Source organism: Eleutherodactylus coqui, chromosome 3, assembly GCF_035609145.1.
Source record: "Eleutherodactylus coqui strain aEleCoq1 chromosome 3, aEleCoq1.hap1, whole genome shotgun sequence".
Classification (NCBI taxonomy): domain Eukaryota; kingdom Metazoa; phylum Chordata; class Amphibia; order Anura; family Eleutherodactylidae; genus Eleutherodactylus; species Eleutherodactylus coqui.
In genome coordinates, this window is record NC_089839.1 from 138,850,178 (window position 1) to 138,871,799 (window position 21,622).

Consider the following 21,622-nt stretch of genomic DNA (forward strand, 5'->3'; position numbering starts at 1 on the left):
GAAGGGAGCAGTCTGCTTCCTGCAGAAATCAGCTCAGTGCATGAGCCAGGTGAACAGCTGATCGGTGGGTGGGCAGCAGACTCCCGCTGACTTACTATTGATGGCCTAGTCTGCAGATAAGCCACCAGTAATTTACAACCAGACAGTCTCTTTAATGATGCTTCCAGGATTGGAACAGCATGCCTGCTATCTTCCAGAAATGGCTCCACCCCACAATAAAGGTGAGCTGTAGTACCAGAAGCTGCCCACGGACAGGTGTGGCCCTGTTTCTGGAAGAGAGCAGCCATGTCTTTCTACATCTGTTTTACCCCTTTAAACCTACATCAGTGGAGCTTAAAAGGTGCCAGATTATCAGATTTTTTGAATTCTGCACCAAAATCTGCATTAAAATCCACACCAAATGGTGCAAATTTTCTGCTGTGGATATTCTATGTAAACCCTGCATTAGTCTCTGCCCCCCTCCCCAAATCCTCCTTGTCCAGTATGTACTATGGCCCGCTCCCGTCTCTGGCCCCCCAGCCTTATGCTAATACGAAGGGTCTCTTTCCCGAGCGTCACTCCAAGTGGATCTGTCAAAGGACAAACCCCTCAGTCAGGACTTTGCAATGGAGCGGGGCACTCTGGGGGCCACAGTGTCTGCAGTGGACATATAGATGACCCCCATTGTTCTGCAGTCGCCCAGCCCGCACTGATCTCAGTGTAAATGGGGCGGCCGCTGTGTCGCCAGCCTGTCCTGTCTCCCGCAGCCCCCTCCCCACTTAACAATGAGCACATTCAGACCCCGGCTTGTGTTTTCAGTTATTAAGAAAACAGTCGCCTGTCTCCGCTCGTGACTTTAATCTTTTGCAGTCTGTATCCCGGATCAGATGCCCACCCCCCTTTTTTTTCTATAAATTCTGTTGTTTGGTGAAAGTTCTGAAAAATGATCCAAAAAGTGTTATCGGGTGCATGCGGGTGTTAACGCTTTCATCGCCTCCACGGGATTTCAGTGCTGATGTTAAAGGCTTTTATTATATTGGATTTCAGTCTAAAAGCAGAACGATGTGAAGTGGAGCTGCGCAATAATGCCGCTTTTTTATTTTCTGCGGTGAGGGGGCTCCAGTTGCTTTGAGGGGGGTTTTTGAGAATTTTTTTTTTTTAATTCTTTATTTGCATTTCCAAATAGTCCAACCATAAAGTGTTTCATCATACAATAGGCAAGGTACTTTTCCTTGGTAACCACATCAGGTGCACAATATAACTGGCGTATTCTGTACGTACAGACGGAGGTCTAGAGCCGCGTATTTACATGTACTGCTGTTATGCCCAACCATATATGAACAGTCAAAAACTTTAAACTTAACGTTGAAATGGCCCCTTTAAGGTGTCTGTTGCTGTTTACGTAAGGGCTCATTCACATGGCATATTTAGTTCCAGTCTGTGAAATATGCAGCGTTTTCCCAAAGCACATCTGCGTATTTACTGCACGTTGGGTTGTTTTCGCACACGTATACATTCTGTTAGTCACACGCAAAAAAAAATGTGTGTAGTCCCCACTGAATTTTATGTGTTCCCTGCGTGGTTATGTGATCTCGTTCACTTTGATGGTCTGTTTCAGTCGTTAGTACGGACCAAAATGGGACCTGCTGCAATCGTTTTTGGCGTGCACATAAATATGCATGTCTGAATACCAATGCAAATCAACGGGGTTTTAGTACTCTGTGTGCAAAAAAATCCTCTCATAATCCGGAGCGTAAATCTGCCCATGTGACTGAGCCCTTGGACGTTGTGTGAAGGGGTATCCCATCACGGCCTCTGCACCCGGGATCGTGCAGGCGATGTTAGCTGTTTCTGCGGCTCCCATAGAAGTCTATGTGGGTTTGTAACTTGGTATCTGTGGAAGTGGCACAGCTCGCCATGTTCCGCTGTTTCCAGAACTTCCATCCACCATTTCTGTAAGGCCGCTCTGCTGTTTCCACATGTCCCGCATCTACACTTGGGACACGGTCAGAGGGGTCCCGGCTAGATATTCCATGAGAGTCCGAAGTGGGAGACCCCTTTAACCCCTCATGAAATATAAAACAGCTTTATTTTTTTAGGGTCCTGCTGCTTCTTTCATGACCTTTTAGCTTTAATTACAATTTAGTAAAGATGACAATAATTTTCTTATCTGATCGGCACGATTACTGTGATAACAAGTTTATGGAGGTTTTTTAACATTTTTTTCAACTGACTGCATCACCAAATTCTAAGATCCAGAACGTTGTTATTTTGCGCCAGCAGAGCTCTCTGAGGGCTTATTTTTTTGCAGGAAGAGTTGTAGTTTTTATTGATACCATTTTGAGGTACATGTGGCTTCTGGATTGCTTTCTATTACGATTTTTAGGAGGTGCACAAATGAAAAATAGCAATTCTGAATTTTAGTTACCTCATAAGGCTCATTGTTGTCTTTTAGCACGCTGAAAGAATGATCAGCGATTCCATAGCGAAAACTGCACGATGTCAGCCTTAAGTCGTTATGTACGTGATAATACCGATTATGTGGTGGTTTGTCTTTTTTTAGTTTTTTGGTTTTTTTTTTTTGTGTGTGTGTCTATTTTATAAATTTAAAAAGGGGTTTTGTGAGGGGAAAATGTGTAATTTTTTTTTCTTTTAAGCCTAGATTTTTCTTCTTTGATTTAAACTTTTTGCCACTGAAGGGGACTTGAACATGTGATCACTTGATCACTAGGGTAGTACACTGCATTACGTACGTAGTGCATTGTACTATGTCTATGACAGCAACCTATTAGACTCTGTGGTAACTGTGATATTATTGACCTTAGGCTGAATTACATGCTATAGACATGGAGGCCTTTGTCAAGTACCGGGCTGCCATGGGAGCCCATTGGTACCTTGCAATTGTATTGTGGGATGCTGATGGGTGACAGAGATCTGCTTACGTGCCGCAGTTGCTGTTGATTGTGTCATGTCAGGGGTTAAACAGCCAGGATCCAAAGGTTTCTCTATTCCTGTCAGTTAGAGCAGAAGCCAGGCTGTCAGTGGTCAGCCAAACCACCACCTTAACAAGATGTACGTGCAGGTTTAAAGCCCATTAGTGAGGTCAGACAAAAGTCGTATTGGTGGTTACTAAGGGGTTAAATTCAGTCAAATGTCACCTGTTCTTGGTGGGATTTCTGCTCATATTCCACAGCTAAAACTCTGCATCAATTTTGCTGTGTTAACTTGGCCGTAGTGACCATTTGGCTCCTCACATGGTATACAATATATTTATGCCAGAACTGTTGTGTGGCGTACAGACGTTGGGCTTTATTCCCAATCTATAAATTCATATATTTTGTGTGCGGCTCTTTCTGATGATCTCCCCCCCCCCCCCCCCCCTTTCGCGCAGGCACCGCATCCCCCCCCTTTCGCGCATCCCCCTCCTCCCCCTTTCGCACAGGCGCCGCATCCCCCTCCTCCCCCTTTCGCGCAGGTGCCACATCCCCCTCTCACTATTTTTGATAGCTGGGCAGGTTTATGGATGCTTCCAGAGACTTGCATATGGGGAGCCGCTGGACAGTGATGAAGATGCTACTTATATGACAGTTTTATCCCTGGTTCTTGCTGACTTGCACATCTATAGCCTGTCGGGGGTTAAATAATTTATTTTCTTGGGTAATTACCCCAGGTAGATGATTGCTGTGGTAGAAAAGCAGGAAGCACATAGAGTGACCTAAGGATGCGTCTCTAATTCCTTCCCAAAGCATAAAATCTAATTACATCGATGGGGTAGAAAGGTCATTGGCCCTTGCTGCGTATTCTCATGTAGAGATTGGCGCGCTGCGGTTTGGCATCCTGTCTGCTGAGGCTTAATTGCAGAAATCCAGTAGTGTATAAAATCAGACGCACATTTTTGATTACAGAATTCCCTCCGCCGATCAGTCGGCCTCATCTGGAGCAAAAGGAAACCTCAGCCGTACATCCAGATCATCTACAGCTCAGGCGTCCTACAGCCAACATGGGCGCCCACTTAAAGGGGCTTTCTCAGATTTTAAAATGAAGATGTAAAAGGGGGGTAGTTAAAAAACCAGACTTGCTTTCTATCGGCCCTATCATTGAGTGCTGCTGCTCCTGGAAGTGACTGCAGCAGTCATGGCCGTTCATGGCTGTGCAGCTACATGTACAAATGGCTGGCTCCAGCAGTGCCGGCCGGGGGTGTGACCACCACAGTCACTTCTGGGATTGGAGTGCTGGACCAAGAGGAGTGTGGCTTTTTTTAGTTCTTTATCCACCTCCTGTAATTTTTTAAAAATCTCTAAAACTCCTTTAAGCCCTTCAAGACCAAGCCTGTTTGTGCCAAATTTTGGAACTCTAGCATGTTGCTCAATTACTCCATAAGATTGACACATCTAAGTAATCCTGACATTGGTTTTTCATATTGTACTTTATTTAGATGCCAGAAATCAGCCAATATGATTTGTGCATATTTATTAAAAATACCAAAATTAAGGGCAATGTTTTAAAATGTGTTTTCATTTTTTCATTTTCCGTATGAAACGTGTGTACACACATACTGCACTAATTATTAGTAGATATAGATTTCCACTTCTTTATTTTGGAAGCACATTTGAAAAAAATCTCACATTTCTTAGCAATTTAGGAGAATTATAAATTTAACATTTTTAAACACCTAATGTCTATTGTTTTACATTTATATGTAAATTAGCATTTTTAACACCTTAACCACCGCCCATAGGTCTTTTGACGACGCCACATTAGAAGGCCAGCGTTTGTCTCCTGAGTCAGGGACAGCGAACGTCTCGGCTGTCAAATGATAGCCTGGCACTTGCTCTTACACCAGCGATTAAAGAAATCTTGGATCCCCGCTGTTTAACCCTTTACACGCCGCAGTATATAAAAGTTTGACAGAGGGAGGGGGCTCCCTCTATCACCCATTGGACCCCTGTGATGTAATCGTGGAGTCCCAATGGGTTGCAATGGCAACTGAAGGCTTGAATATAGCCTCCAGGTCTGCCAACTACAGTTGACTGTCAGGCTTAGTCTGTGGCTGAGCTTTATAGGCTTTGTAATGCAATACTATACTGAAATAGTGTATTTAACCCCTTAAGAACTTAAAGGATGTTTTGTACTTTAAGGACCAGAACTTTTTAGGTATGTTACCCATGTGGTAGTTTTACTGCCCTATATTGTTTCCTTTAGCTGCTAAAATTATTTTTGCTGTGTTTTTTTTCTCGTGGCATATAGGGCTATTTTTTAAATATGTTTTTCACTGGCATTTTTTTAACGTTTTTTTTTTTGTTTTATTGGGGGTAGAAAGCTAAAAAAAACATTTTTTAACATTTAGTTTTTTACGCTAAAAGTAAGTATGGGAACGGGTTCCTCATTTTGTTTTGAACGTTTTGATATACAGGGCGCTTATAGCGACGTTTTTGGTTGTCGTCGGCTTTGGGTTATTATCTTTCTTATGTATGTATTGTTGTTTTATTCTGTAATTTTGTTTTACTTGTCTATGTAATTATTTTTTTTACTATCTATGTCCCCCCATGACATCATATAAGACCTCTGGGGGACATTCACATTTTTTTTTATTTGACATTTTTCCCCTGTAGATGGGGCATCGATAGGAGCCTTAGTTAAAGGGAGAAACATCCCCTGTAGTGACATTAGTCACTATCAGGGCTGGTCAGGGTCTGCTGGGACCCTACAGCTCTGCTGTGCCAGAGGTCACCCGGCGGTCACTGACTACTGACTCGCGTAGTGAAAGTTAGGCTGCCTGTCCGCAGGCAATTTTGCACTGCGTTTCCCACGGCGATAATCCGGCCGCAGGAAAGGCAGTGAACGTTTTCCGTAGACTACTATGGAAAGCGCAGCCCCGCTGTCCACGAGCGGAGAATCATGGTCATTCTCCGCTGGCGGGATTTAAATCGCAGCATGCTGCGATTAGCCGTGATTTTCCGTGGTGAGCCTGTCAGCTGTCCCCTGCTTCCTGGCGGCGGCTCCTGCGGCGGCGATCTGCCGCGAGATATTGCTACGCCCCTGGACAGGAGGCCTTATACTTCCACTTTCATTTGTTAGTGCATCTCGCTCATTGAGCGATGTGTACTAAATAAGGGTGAATGCCGAGGACGAATTTCTATCGCGTCTCTCGCGGCGTAAATCCGTGCGTAAATTCTGCAGCTATTAGGTACTATTGAACCTAATAGCTTTCTGCCTGCCAATGCTCACATGCGGAATTCTACCGCGGATTTCCACAGCGGGAAATAAATCGCGGCATGTTCTATTTGCAGTGGATTTACGCTGCGGGAGGTCTCAAATAATATAGCAATAATGGAAACCGTGGAAATCCGTGCTGAATTACGCAATCGCCAGCAGGCACTTTTTGTTTTTAATCACGGTACTCCTGTAGCGTAAATCATGAGCATGAGCCCTAAAGGAGGAAGTAGAAAGGGTTAAAACCCGCTTCTCCCTTCTCCTCTAGGTTATCAGCTGTTACTAACAGGTGACAACCCGTCCTTCCTTTGATTGATTGCAGAAGCAGGAGGCTTTAATCCCCGCCGTAATTGTACATACGGCTGGGCTTTAGGGCGCCTTCAGATGACCGTATATCGGCTGGGTGCCAATATGCGGTGTCCCTCAATGCATGGGGAGGAGGCTGAAAGAGTCGGGAGCAGTGCACTAAGCTCCTGCCCCTCGTCACTATTTGCAATGGGAGAGGGCGTGGTGGTGGTGGGGGGCTAGGTTCCGGAACTTAGCTCCGCCCAATCCCGGACCTCCCATTGCTAATAGTGGAGAGGGAGCGGGACCTCAGTTCACTGTTCTCAACTATTCCAGCCTTCTACCCCTGCAGAGAGGGACGCCGTATATCGGCACCCGGCCGATATGCGGTCATCTGAAGGCGCCCTAAAGCCCAGAACCAAGCACTGTAAGTTTACAGTGCTTATTCCTTAAAGGAGATGTCTCGAGGCAGGAGTGAATTATATTTTTTTGCCCAGTCCCCCTAATTAAGCATACATTACTAAGCCCCCCTGTAAATGACTTTTCTAGCTGGTTTGTACTTACCGTTCCAGCGTTTCAGCAACTTATAAAAATTTTCCCAAGATGGCCGCCAGCTCTTTTCCCTTCGCTTGCTGCAGCCCGACGTGCGCGCTCCCGAGACGCTACCAGCTGTGTCTCCCTGACAACCAGACGCCACGCAGCCGCCGACGGGACCCCTGGAGTGAACACGGCCAACCAGTCACCCACCGCCAGGCGGCAGGTAACCGGCGCAGCCCCCCCCCCCATCGCAGCGACAGCCCCCCCATCGCAGCGACAGCCCCCCCCGGCGCAGCGGCAGCCCCCCCCCGGCGCAGCGGCAGCCCCCCCATCGCAGCGACAGCCCCCCCATCGCAGCGACAGCCCCCCCCCGGCACAGCGGCAGCCCCCCCCCCCCGGCACAGCGATGACAGCCCCCCCGGCCCATCACTTACCAGGACGGCGGGACAGCTGGGCGGCTTCTCCGGACAGCTGGGCGGCTCTGCACCTTCCTCTAACAGAGGATGGTACAGAATGGCCGCTCCAGCGCGCTCCCGAGCAGTGACAGCTCGTCTGCGCATGCGCAGAAGAGCTGTAGCGGGGAGCACACTGAAGCGGCTCGTGCTGAAAGGAGAAGACCGGACTGCGCAAGCGCGTCTAAAAAAGCAAGCTGCCAGCGAATTTAGACGGAACCATGGAGACGAGGACGCTAGCAACGGAGCAGGTAAGTGAATAACTTCTGTATGGCTCATATTTAATGCACGATGTATATTACAAAGTGCATTGATATGGCCATACAGAAGTGTATAACCCCACTTCATTTCGCAAGACAACCCCTTTAATGGGTTAATGAATGATAAAATATGGTGACATTCAAGTTCCATAGTAGGGGAAAAAACTAAAAGTATAAAAAAAGTAGTAAAAAATTAATAGAAATAAAGATGTCAGAACCCCACCCTTCCCCTTTTTTACTATAGAAAAAACCCACATGTGGTATCGCTTTGTTTATAATGACCCAAAGAAAAAAGTTGAAAATTTCAGACGCACATCATCAAAAAACATGTCGAAAATAGCTATTTTGCCTATCTTTGTTTAAAATTCACACTAAAGGCGTCATTTTTGATGCAGTTTGTATTGGGACGATACAAGGATCTCTCCCATGATCTGTTTAAACCCACAACTGTGACATTAACAAGAGGGCATCCTCTACATCTAGAGGAAAGAAGGTTTCATCACCAGCACAGAAGTGGTTTCTTTACTGTAAGAGCAGTTAAACTGTGGAACTCTCTGCCTGAGGATGTGGTGAGGGCAAAATCGATAGAAGAGTTTAAAAGGGGACTAGACGTCTTTTTAGAGCGCCATGACATTACAGAATATAAACATTAGGTGACCAGCGGGGTTGTTGATCCAGGGATTATTCTGCCTGCCATTATGGAGTCGGGAAGGATTTTTTTCCCCCCCAAAATGGGCCAAATTGGCTTCTGCCTCGTTTTTTTTTTGCCTTCCTCTGGATGAACAAATGGGCTGGGGAAATAGGCTGAACGGGATGGACATTGTCTTTTCTCAGCCTAACATACTATGTTATTGTGTTACAAAAACAGAATAGAAAGTGATCAAAACATCTCACGGATCTACAAATGGTACCATTGAAAAGCATAACTCTTCTCGCAAAAAAACCTCACATAGAACCATTGACAAAATTGAAAAATGTTAGGATTCTTTATATGTAGTGATAAACAAAAAATTGTATTTTTTTCTTTTAAAGTGTGAAAAATTTGCAAGAAAAAAAAACTACATAAAGTTGGCATTGACATAACCGTACCAGCCTGCAGAATTAATGTAACATATTGATTATACCGCACGGTGAATGTTGTTAGAAATAAAAAAAAAAAAGGAGGCAGAATTGCAGGTTTTGTTAATCTCCCCTCTAGAAAAAAAATGGAATATAAAGCAATCAAAATGTTATATATTCCTATAAATTGGATAAATGAAGACTAGAGTTCATCCTGCAAAAAAATAATTCCTCATAGAGCTCCGTCAATGAAAAATAAACATGTTACGGCTCCTGGAATGCAGAGACGCCAATCTTTAAAGAAAAAAAAAGGCGATTTTTGTGTACAAAGATTGCAAAACCTAACAAAAAAAAGTCATAATCTTGTTATCGCAGGAATCGTACTGACCCGAAGAGTAATGTTATCACAGTATTTATATTGTACACTGAACGCAGTAAAAATGAAATCCAAAAGCAAATGGCATTTTTTCCCCATCAATCCCCATTAAAAAAAGTTAGTAAAAGTTATACAATACATTATATGTACCTGAAAATGATGCAAATAAAAAATACAACTTGTCCCACAAAAACAGCCCTCATACGGCTATGCCGACAGAAAAATTAAAAAGTTATGGCTTCTGGAATGTGACAAAAAAAACCTGAAAAATTAGTTGGTCATGAAGGCGCAAACCGACTTCGTCACTAAGGCCTAATGCACACAGTCGTGACGGGCTCTGCTGCGGTATTCCACTTGTAGAGCCCGTCACGGCGCCTACAAAGACCCCATACTTTCCTCCGGATCCGCCACGCGAAGACCCGTGGCATATGATGGCACGCCGGCAGTGTCATAAGATGCGGTGGGCGGGGCGCGTATTCACGCTATACTTCCACTGTGCTACAGCGGAAATACGCACGTTTTCCCGCGGTAAATAGGACATGCCGCGGGTAATTTCACGCTGTGGAATTCCGCAGCATGTACATTAAGCTATTAGGTTCAATAGAACCTAATAGCTGCGGTGAAACGCAGCGAAATTTCACGCGGTGGAAATCCAGCCGTGGGCATTAGCCCTAAGGGGTTAATTTACGCTCTTCGTAGATGAAGAAGAAAAAGAGCAAAAAACTATCTCTCCCCTGTATTGCTGCAGAACTCGGCATGCAGTTCCATCTAGATATACATATGATGAGAGTTGTTGTGTGATTAGATGAACGGTCTTGTCACCGGAGGCCCTAGAAGTGGTTCCCCCCATGGCCTATAAAAGGCTCTCAGATGCTCCTTGAGTGTAGTGACCTCTTCTGCTTGTGTACAGCTTGTTGACCACTACAACGCAGAGAAAAGATTTCACCCCGTTACCAGAGTCTGAGAGGGGCGCATTATTGGGGTGTGAGAAGCTCGATGGTCGTATTGATGAATCGTCCCCATCGGCCCTTCTGTCCAGAAAGTTAGAAGGTGTTGGGTCCAGTGGAGGCGTGAGGGCATACAAGGGCTAGGGCACGCTCGACAAGCACCAGCAGCTCCAACTGTTCCGTTGTCTGCCATCCAGAGACAGGTGGCGCCAGTGTTACACCCCTGTGTCTGTCAGAACCTTTTTCCAGGCAGTTGGCTGAGGGCCATTTGGTCTCTCAGCACTCATTACATGTATGGCCTCTGACACCCACAGTTGTCTCCGTTTGCAGTGGTGTCATGAACGATGAAACTGGATGCTCTGGCCTGGAACCGGGTCGTCTTCAGCAACAAATCCAGGTTTGGTTTTGGCACAGATAACGGCCGTGTTTGAGTTCATGCAACGGCAGTGTAAATTTTCCTTCAGCAGTCGCGAAGGGGTTCAAGGGTTGGTCCAACTTGACAAAGTTACCCTGTTCCCTGTGGATGTCCTTTGGTGAGGGGATAACTTGTGGTAAGTGTAGGCAGCTCCTCGATCAACCTACATGTCCTATATTTGGGCCGTGCGTTATTTTCAGTTCCTTGTTATCCTGATAATTCACCAGCAGATTAGGCCTCTTTCACACGGGCTACAAAATCGCGAGAGCTTGTAGGGATGCGACATCGCTACAAAACACGTGTATGTGAGGCTCATGGTTTCCTATGGTTTCTTTCAGGCTACAAAACATCTCATGGGAAAGAACTAGAGATGAGCGAGTACCCAAATGCTCGGGTCCTCATTATTCAAGTCGAGATTTTCGTAAAATTTGAGAGCTGTATTCGAGTAACGAACCCCATTGACTTCAATGGGAGACTCGAGCATTATAGTATGGGACCCGCCGGGTGCCGAGCTTTTTTTTATTTATTTATTTATTTATTTTTTTTCCTCTCCCCGTCTCCCCCTATCCCCCTCCCCCTCTCCTTCACCCTCCCCCTCTCTCCCTCTCCCTCCATAAACTGCCGTTGACATATGCACCGCAGGGAGGGGTCGAACATGGCATGGTGCTTGCTCGAGTATCGAACATCATTGAGCATGCTAATACTCGAACAAGCATCAAGCTCGGAAAAGTACATTCACTCAACTCTAGAAAGAACCCATTGGAAACCATGGGCTTCAAATACATGCGATTTGTAGCAATGTCGCATCACTGCAAACTCTCGTGATTTTGTAGCCCGTGTGAAAGAGGCCTAGAATGCATGGCTGTTTCTGGCAGCCTGTACCTGCCAATGCAGCGATGGGGAAGCCACTGGGAGTCTGCATCCTCTGTGGCTGCCCTGCTCTGCTTTTGCATCGCTTCTGCGTGCAGATAGGCGACTGCTGATTGTAAGCTTCCTGTAGAAAGAACTTCAGCAAATTGAAGCAACTCCTTAACCTTAGGCCTCATGTCCACGGGGAAAATCAGATCCGCTGCAGATTCTACATGTAGAATCTGCAGCGGGTCCCTCCTGCCCCGCGGACATGAGCGCTGAAAATAAGAATTTAAAAGCATTTACCTATCCGTAGCGGGCGGGGAAGGTCAGCTGTTCCTCACGGCCGGATCTTCATTTTCGGCCGGCGGATGAATTCGTCACGCCGGCGGCACGTCGCCGGCACGTCGGCAACGTGCCGCGCGCATGTGCCGGGCACATCCGCCGAGCCGAAGCAAGAAAGATGCGGCCGTGAGGAAGAGAAGACCTTCAGCGCCCGCTCCGGGTGAGTAATTCTTTTAAATTCCTATTTTTGGTCTCCCGCGGATCCGGACGGCTTCCATAGGCTTCAATAGAAGCCCGCGGGAGCCGACCCCGCGGGAGACCCGCATGAAAATGGAGCATGGTCCGGATTTTTTCATGCTCCATTTTTTTTTAAATCTCTTTTATTGACGATCCGCGGGTATTTATCTACCCCGCGGGTGGTCAATGCATCCCTATGGGGTGCGGATCCGCGGGCAGAAGAAGAGTTAAAATCCGCTGCGGATTTTAATTCTTATTTTGCCCGTGGACATGAGCCCTTAAGGTCTCATGTCCACGGGCGGGCCGGATTCCTCCTGCAGCAGGATCCTACCCTGCCTTCGGCCATGGACATTTTCTTACCTGCCCGGATGCAGTGCAGGTCTTCTCTGTCCCGACTGGATCTTTCTTCTCCTGCACAGCGGACGCGTGCAGTACTTAAAAAAAAATAAAAATCTCCTGCTTTCCCGCGGAAGCATGGCATGTCTGCAGTGTCAGCTACGGGTGTGCCGCGGATCGGACTGCTTCCATTGACTTCAATGGAAGCTGTCAGTGCTGGATCCACAAAAAATGTGAAGCACGCTGCAATTTGTTTTCTGGACCGAAATTTGCAGATGCCCATGCATCCCTATGGGCGGCCCGGGGAGATCAGCCCCAATCCCTCTATCAGCACCCTAATTACAAGGATGAGTGGGCGTCCCCTGGCTATGACGGTCATCTGTCCTACTGCGGCATATGAACATCACTGAAATAGGTCTTCACGAGAAATCCTGATCTGGGGTTGTTCTCGTCTCTCGTCTCTCTCAGCGCTCATCATCGCACAATGCTGGTGCCCAGTGAACCGTTGCTAAGTCTCATAAGCCACATTGATTTGCCGTGTTGTGACTCATAGAGGAGTCGCCACAATAACTCGAAGAACATTAGATAAATAGAAGAAGAAAAAACATCAAGTGAAATCCTCTGATAATACAGAAGTATTGCGGCCAGCGTCTGCGCCAGAACATCGTTAGCAGAGCGCCGTCTGTTCCCAATTCCCTCTCCGATCAAGAGGATTATCTTATTTCAAGGCTGGTAGTCATGGATAGTTGGGAAGCAATAACATCTCCTCGGCCGGGTTTCCCAAGCTTTCTGCTTTCAATCAGTGGTGGTTTCTCTGTTTTGGAATTTGTTTTGCTGCTCAAATTAACGGCAGCGTACCGCTAATAAAAGTGCGCCGATGCCGGTCACATGACACCAAACCAAAGCCATAAGGAGTAAGCTGCATAATCTGCAGTATGTTTAGTCGTATAGTTCTGTGGACTATATGAGAAGCCATCGTGGACTGTAGCAGTATGTGGGAGAGGGAAGTTACTCAGGACTGGAATTCACTGCACGCTGGATCAGGTCTAAGGCCTCATTTACAAGGGCGTAATTACGGCATGAAGAAAACCCAATGGGGTTATTCTAATGTGCGTATTCTTCACATGACTTTTTGGTAACAGGAAAAAATATGCAACCGAGCCTATTTCGGTGTGTACCACGCACCGAAATATGCCATTGAAGTGAACGAGGACTCTCCAAAAACACAGCGAATACACTGGATATACATGCGTATTCAGTGCATATTTGTGCATGAAATGAATGGGCTTTCTTGTACAGGTAAATACAGCAGTTGTTCTGCCAAAATGCACAGACCACAATATGATTACACCCCTGTGAATGAGCTCTTGGGGTGCATTCACACATCTCTGATCTGCTGTAGATCTGCACCAAAATCCGCAGCAAATTGGCAACATATGGACACCCCCTAAGGATTGGGTCCATGGTCCTCTCTGAACCCTCTTACAAGATTGGCACTTGTGGCCTTCACATAAGCTGATTCCGGCTGTATTGGGGACCAATGATTAGTTTGTCCGCTGTACATTTCCATGATTGCTGGCCAGCACAGCCCCCGCTTAGAGAGGTAGATGCGCTGTCGACAATGGCAGCACACAAGGTCCAGTCAGCAGACAAATGTGCATTTGTCGGCTGATCACTGCGACTTTTACACACAGCAATGACCTTCTGATTAATGTTCGTTCACATCATTGGCCCATATAAAGAGGCCCACAAGTCTGTCCCAGTCAGTTTAGGTTCCTTCAGGGACTTCTACACTCAGGTTGGCCTCTGAAACCTAAATGACTGATTTCCACCTAGGGTTGCCTGGAACTTTCTAAATCATGGATCTGGTAGCTGATCGCCCCTTGATCTGCAGATGAAATCCTGGCGATCATCTCTTACAGTGGCAACTACAGGCGAAAGGTATTTTTGATCAGGGGCCCACCCTTTCAGATGGCCATATGCCCTAATGGGACCAGCATTACTTTGGTCATAAACAGGAAGCTGAGGATGGAGAATGGGACCCTGCACTGGGACATTGCATTTCTGGTGGTGGTCTGGAAAAGGGCTGTGGAGGGGGCGATCTACTTAGATCAGTGTTTTATATGCCAGTCTGACTAACGAGTGTCCAGGAGAGAATTGTACCAAATTTATGAATTTAAGCTGCCCACCTTCTCATAATGTTGGCACATGTCTGGCTAGTCCTTGCACGAGGATGTGAAAGCATCACCAGCTGTCAGCTGACATAGATTATCACTAGAATTTACACAGTGTCTGGTGTCAATTTTTGTAAATTGCATGCGCTGCTGTGGCCGTACCCCTGTTTGTTATACCTGTTTTAAGAAAATTGGCAAGTGATGCGCAAAAATGGTCAAAAGGTTTGCTCAAGTACGAATTTTGCTTTTTTTGGGGGTTTTTTTGTAATGCACAGCTAATTTAGGACTCGTTCCCGTCGAGGCTGTTCGAATCCTCAGTCTGTGATTTCTGTGTGTATGCAGCACTGTTTATTTACGGGCAATGCTGGACTTTTGGGAAAATACAGAACCCATTACAGTCAGTGCGTTCCGTCCGGCGCTGTCCAAGCCCTGCATGTGCCCGATCCAGCACTTTTGCTTGGCTTCTAAGACGGAGCCAAACAGCGTAAAGAGACAATGCTGCTCAGCAGTAGAGTGAACACGTTCTTAATGAATGCCCATCGTGTGCCTTCCTGCTGGAGCCTTCACTGAACAACCTGCTGCCTGATGGTTTGGAAATCCTGCTAATCTGCCATGCAACAAAAAAACTAGCCCCATGCCAGATCACTGCTCTAATTTACTGTTCATTATCCTTTCTTTATTTTTTTGCCTTGTGCTTTTGTCTGTTCTCTTTTTTTCTCTTTCTGAGATTTCATTTCCTTGTAATCCTTGAAGTGCTGCTGTCAGCGCGGGAAGTTGTTGGTTCTAAGCAGGTCAGGAGAATGCGCCGGGTATTGGCAGTTATCTCTATGGTCAGCAGTAAATGGCTAACCTTAAGCCGCGGCTGTGGAGCCTTATCTGCCCGGGACTCAGGGCTCCTCTTTTATTCTTTATGATCTATCACAGAAATTTGTCAGAAGATCATTGAATGGAGGCAGCGGGGGCCATTCACTAAATGCTGATCTTTTTTTATCGTTATTTTTAGTTTCATTGATCGGTTTCTAAGATTCAACACTAAAACGTTGTCTGCCGTTGACCGGAAACATGTGACACATGCACCTGACACTAAGCGAGGCTTATAGGAATGTGTGCAGGCACAGGAGCCAAAAATGTTATCTCCGTATTCTCCATATTGACATTTAGCCCTGAAATTCCCACAAGACCCTTTATTTTATTTTTTATTTCAAGTGCTGCACAAAAAGCGCACGAGAATGCGGCTATCACCAGCCTTCTCTTAAAGGAGAAAGACTCCTGACCTTACTGATGCCACCTATTTTGCATCTAGAGACGTGACAGTTTTTGGGGGGATTTTCATCTCTACTTTTCAACAAAACCCTATTATGATAAACGCAAATTTAAGGCTGCATACACACATAAAAACGTAACTACACAAAAACGTATGTAGTGCCACTACACATTGGCTTAGTTTCTGAGCCCGCGCCATCCATAGGGCATATGTTTGCATCTATTCACAGGGACCCCTTCCCAGCCAGGACGAACATTTATGTCTGGGGGTGGGAAGGGGTTAAAGGGGTTTTATCACTCAAGACTCAGGATAGGAAATATCTGATTGCATGTACTCCTCCTACTGCTGCAAGACATCAAAGTAATATTTCTGGTGGTCAAAGATAATGACCAGGATTTCTGAGGAAGAGGCTGCATGCCTGAAACACATAAGATTTGCTGGTTCAAACAGATGTCTGGGTTCCACAGTGGAATCCACAGTGCAAGGAATTGTGGGACGATATTGAGAAATGTCATTGAATTCATATTGTGAGCTGAAAAATAACTTCTTACTGGAAGTCCATGCTGAGAAAATTACTGAAGGTTTGCTCCGCCCCTGTAAACTCTTCATCAGCGTCCTAAGGGCATATCATTTCCTTAGATTGGAGACACTGGGAACTCTTGCCTTGCTGGGCTCAGCTGTTCTAGATGTCATTTTGCAAGATATTATCCCATTGTGTTAATGTTTTGTGGTATCTCCATACAGGTGCACAGATTATAGACCTCATGATGCTGGTCATCGATGTAACCAAGGGCATGCAGACCCAGTCTGCTGAGTGTCTGGTTATTGGACAAATCGCTTGCAACAAGATGGTGGTCGTCTTAAACAAAGTTGATTTGCTGCCTGAAAACAAGAGACAAGCTGCTATTGAGAGGATGACCAAGAAGATGCAGAAGACTTTAGAGAATACAAAGTACGTATAGTCATTTGGTCGCCTCTTAGCCGTCTTTTTTTTCAGGGTGAATAATCCCAATTTTGATAGCCTCTCTGGATATTCCAGTCTTCTTATTCCTTTTATTAGTTTAGCTGCCCTTCTTTGAGCCCCCTCAAGCACTAAATGCCTTTCCTGAGCACCGGTGTCCAGAACGGTACACAGTATTCCATGTGAGGCCTGACAAGTGCCTTATATAGTGGGAGAATAATGTTCTCGTCCCTTGCCCCTATACCTCTTTTAATGCACCCCAAGACTTTATTAGCTTTTGCAGCGGCTAACTGGCATTGATTGCTCCAGTTAAGTCTACAGTCAACTAGTACCCCCAGGTCTTTTCCATATAACTTTTCCCTAGCAGTACACCATTTAGCTTTTATTGGTGACATCTTTTTTTTTTTCTTGCCTATGTGCATAACCTTACATTTATCAATATTGAACTTCATTTGCCATTTTTCTACCCAAGCTCCTAGCTTATCTAGGTTCATTTGCAGCCATGTATTATCCTCCGTTGTATCATCTTCAAAATATCAATATTTTACTGTGTAGGATCTCTATTAGCTCATTGATAAATATATTGAACAGAATGGGGCCTAATACTGAACCTCTGGCACCCCACTAGCAACGGTGGCCCAATCAGAGTATGAACCATTTATTACCACCCTCTGCTTTCTATCTTCGAGCCAGTTCTTTACCCAGATGCACACATTTTCGCCCAGTCCGAGCTGTCTCATTTTATATATCAGCCTATTATGCGTCACGGTGTCAAATGCTTTACAAAAATCCAGATATACGAGATCAATGGACTCTTTCAGGTCCAGCCTAGAACTTACTTCACTGTAGAAGCTGATCAAATTGATCTGATATGATCGACCCCTCATAAACCCATGCTGATGAGGAGTTTTCCTTGAGGTATTCTAGGATAGCGTCTCTCAGAAACCCCTTGAATATTTTTCCAATTATTGAAGTGAGACTTACCGGCCTGTAGTCACCAGGCTCTCTTTTGGACCCCTTTTTGTACATTGCAACCGCATTGGCAATACATCAATCCAGTGGTACAACTCCAATCTCAATAGAATCCCTAAATATAAGAAATATCGATCTATCACGTCACTTAGTTCCCAAAAAACCCTTGGGTGTATTCCACCTGGACCTGGCGGTTTGTCGATTTTTAATCTTTTTTTAACCACGTCTGCACTTCCTCCTTCGTTAGGCAGGTGAAATTTAGCGAGGGGTTTGTTTTATCCCCCTGGATCTCGTGTGACATTTCTTTTTCCTTTGTAAATACACTTGAGAAAAAACTATTTAATAGATTCGCCTCCCCCTCCCCCCATAATCTTCTATGATTTCTCCTGCATTATTTGTTAAAGGGCCAGTGCTTTCAGTGCAAATCCTTTTACCATTTATGTACTTTAAAAAATAGTTTAGGATTCTTTTTGATCTCTTTGGCAATCAGTCTCTGCCTCCTTTTTCGCAGTTTTGGTGTTTTCCTTACATATTTAGTTTTAATCCCTGTATGGTTTTAGAGCTTCTTTGCTGCCTTCTTGTTTTAATAATGTAAACGCTTTATTTTTTTCGCTTGTTGCCCCCTTACAGTCTTGTCGAGCCACATTGGTTTCCTTCTACTTGTAGTTCTTTTATTTTTAAAGGGTATGAACTGCTCACATGAGGTAATTAGGATGTTTTTAAACTTCTCCCATTTGTCACCTACACCGTTATTTTGGAGGAAGTTGTCCCAATTAATGTTGCCAAGAGTAATTCTGAGCTGATCAAATTTTACTTTACTAAAGTTTATTTTTTTTCGCTCACTGATAGGGCTTCCTATGGAATGACAGCTGGAAATTAATTATATTGTGGTCATTATTTCTCAAGTGTCCCCCAACCTGCACCCCCATAATTCTGTCTGGTTTGTTAGTTAATAATATGTCCAGAGTGGCCCTCCATCTAGTTGGCTCCCGTACAAGCTGGGTAAGGTAGTAATCTTTAATTGTTCTCAAGAACTTATTGCCATTGTGAGATTCACAATTTTGTCTTCCCATATTATATCTGGATAATTAATATCTCCCATAATAATTACTTCATTGTGGTTTGACACCTTTTCTATTTGCCTTATTAAATAATAAATAAATAAATCTTGGTATTTGTATAGCGCCAACTTATTATGCAGCACTTTCAGGTAATTATTACTTATTACCCCCCACCAAGCTGGGTTCTCATTTTACCGACCTCGGAAGGATGGAAGGCTGAGTCAACCTTGAGACGGCTACCTGAATCATCCGGGGATCGAACTTGCAACCTTCAGGTCGTAGGCGAGAGCTTTTTTTTTTTTTAATAAGTTTTCAGTTTATTCTGTTATTTTTGGTGGCGTATAGAAAACCCCTATCAGGATTTGGTTATTCTTCCATCCCTGTATTTCTATGTGTTCATCTTCTACACCTATATCTTCTTGTAGCCTCAGCATTAAGTAGGATTTAACATACAGACATACCCCTCCCCCTTTGTGGTTCCCATGGTCTCTTCTGAAGAGATTGTAACCCTGTAAATTCAGCGCCCAATCACACTTATCATCAAGCCATGTTTCCGTTATTCCTACAATATTTAATTTTCCTCAGACATTCTTGCTTCAAGCTCACCCACTTTACCGATCAGACTTCTTGCATTCGTTGGTCCTATTAGCTGTTCTGTAAGTTCTAACTGTACTAACCCCCCACCCTGCTCGATCTCCATTGCCATTACTTGGTCTCAGGTCACTGTCTACACTGTCTTCCCCTGCATTACTCTTTTTGGTCTACCCCTCAGTCCTTAGTTTAAACACTCCTCCAACCTTCTAGGCATCTTCTCCCCAGCACAGCTGCCCCCTCCCCATTGAGATACACCCCGTCCCTACGTTAGAGCCTTTAGCCGACAGGAAAGTCAGCCCAGTTATTCAGAAACCCAAACCCCTCCTTCCTGCACCAACTCTGGAGCCACTTGTTTACCTCTCTAATCTCCTGCAGCCTTTCTGGTGTGGCATGAGGTACAGGTAGTATCTCCGAGAGGTCCTTGTCCTAAGCTTAGATCCTAGGTCCCTGAAATCGTTTTTGAGGGCCCTCCATTGACCTCTAACTTTTGTCATTGGTGCCAATGTGCGCCATGAACGCTGTATCCTCACCAGCCCTCCCAGTAATCTGTCAACCCAATCCACGATGTGTTGAACTTGAGCACCGGGAAGACAACACACCGTTCAACGATCCCGATCTTTGTGGCAGATTGCCCTGTCTGTTCCCACATGGTAGATGATCTGCAGTAATGGGACAAACGATTCCTTATGTGCTGCATAATTTGTCCGCTGCACATCTGTGTTTACACGGGAAGATGTGCAGCTGGCCAGCAACCATTTTTATGCTTAATAAATAGACACACTCAGCAAATGCTTGTTCTTTAACTCCTTCACGCCCCAGGACGTACATATACATAATTGTGGTACGGGGTTTGTATGGATCGGGAGCCAATGCATAGTGGATGCCTTTTTCTTATATGTATAATTAAAAAAATCAAAACAAAAGTGTGTTGGAATCTTCGCATGCAAAAAAAAGTCCGACCTATCAAAGTAACACATTATTAGGCTTAATTCACACGAGCGCATAAACAGCGATGTTTTTACACCCAGCTGATATACGCGACCATCTGAGCCATTTGTTTCCAATACATCCGTTCACATGGGCAAATATACGATGTGGAAAAACATTGAACCGTCAAAAATGGAACATACGCAACCTAAATATGCACCGACACATATATGCTGGGCAAAAAGATAGTTCTGGAACTATCTTTTGCCCGTTATATGTCAGCGGCTCCTATGGGAGCTGGACAAAGAAAGGGAGGGGAGGCATTTTAGCAGCGTCCAACGCTGCGATAAACTTACAGGTGCCTCTATATAGTCATTCAAAGGTATCCCAAGGATTTTTGCAGAAGAAGGTTTTCCAGGGCGCAACGTATTTTTTTCACTAAAAACGTCACTCAGGGTAATGTAAATGGGCGAGAAAACGCTGGCTGTGGTCGCGGAAAAACGTCTATTCATGCCAATAAACAGTGTGTACGTAAAAATGTGTGTAAGAGCCCTAAAATATGCATGGTGAACATCGTCAGAAAGCATAAATAAACAATGCCAGATTTGCGCGTTTTTTAGGTCACCCCTCTCCAAGAGAAAATGAAATAAAAGCCGATCAAAAAGACGTATGTACTCCAAAGTGGATCCAATAGAAACTGCAGGAAGTTCCGCAAAAAAAGGAGTCAAAACACCGCTATATTGATGGAAAATGTTTGCCTAAAGATGTGCAAGTAAAAACAAGATCCCCAAAGATGGCGGAATTGCTTTTTTTTTCCTTCCATTTTACTTTACTTAGAAATGTGTTATCATTTTTAGTACATATATACCGTAGTACCATTGAAAAATACAACTCATTCTGCAAAAAACAACCAGCCCTCAGGCAGCGATTTTGCCAGAAAAATAAAAGTTGTGACCGTTTGAAAGTGGAAAGGAGGAACCGAAAATGGGGGTGGGGGGGGAGGGGATTAAGAAGCATTGCTTTCAAGAACCATTTGCTTGCTTGTTAACTAATTGTTTGCCCTTTTACACTGCTCAGCAATTGGGGAAACAGATGTCACAGTCCAATCATCAGGTCATGTGAAAGGTTCCTCAATTTGTTGGAGCTTGCTTCCAAAATCCAAATATGCCAACAACCTCTACAGAAGAGTCAAGATATGGGCTGCAGTTGGCAATTTTCTATGGCCGCAACCAATAATTATCAGTTGGCAGGTGCGATTTAGGATGGCTGATCTTACACAGGCACCTGGTACTCGGATTGTTTAACCTCCTGCTTACAAGATCAGCCATTGAAGAGCAGGAGGGGCAGACGGGTATGACCGAGTTATGGCGTAGCACCCTACAAAGCTTCCTCTAGGGACCTCTTCACAAGTACGGAGAATCTAGAATCCCAGGATAGTG

At 45.0% G+C, this 21,622-nt stretch overlaps 1 protein-coding gene across 1 annotated transcript in view; it reads left to right on the top strand.

Annotated features, from left to right (window-relative positions):
• The window catches only part of EEFSEC (eukaryotic elongation factor, selenocysteine-tRNA specific), a 194,528-nt gene that overhangs the window by 24,198 nt on the left and 148,708 nt on the right, over positions 1-21,622 (top strand). The window contains exon 2 of the mRNA XM_066596150.1: positions 16,413-16,620. Within this exon, the coding sequence (XP_066452247.1) occupies positions 16,413-16,620 (208 nt within the window). The remainder of the gene's footprint in view (positions 1-16,412; positions 16,621-21,622) is intronic.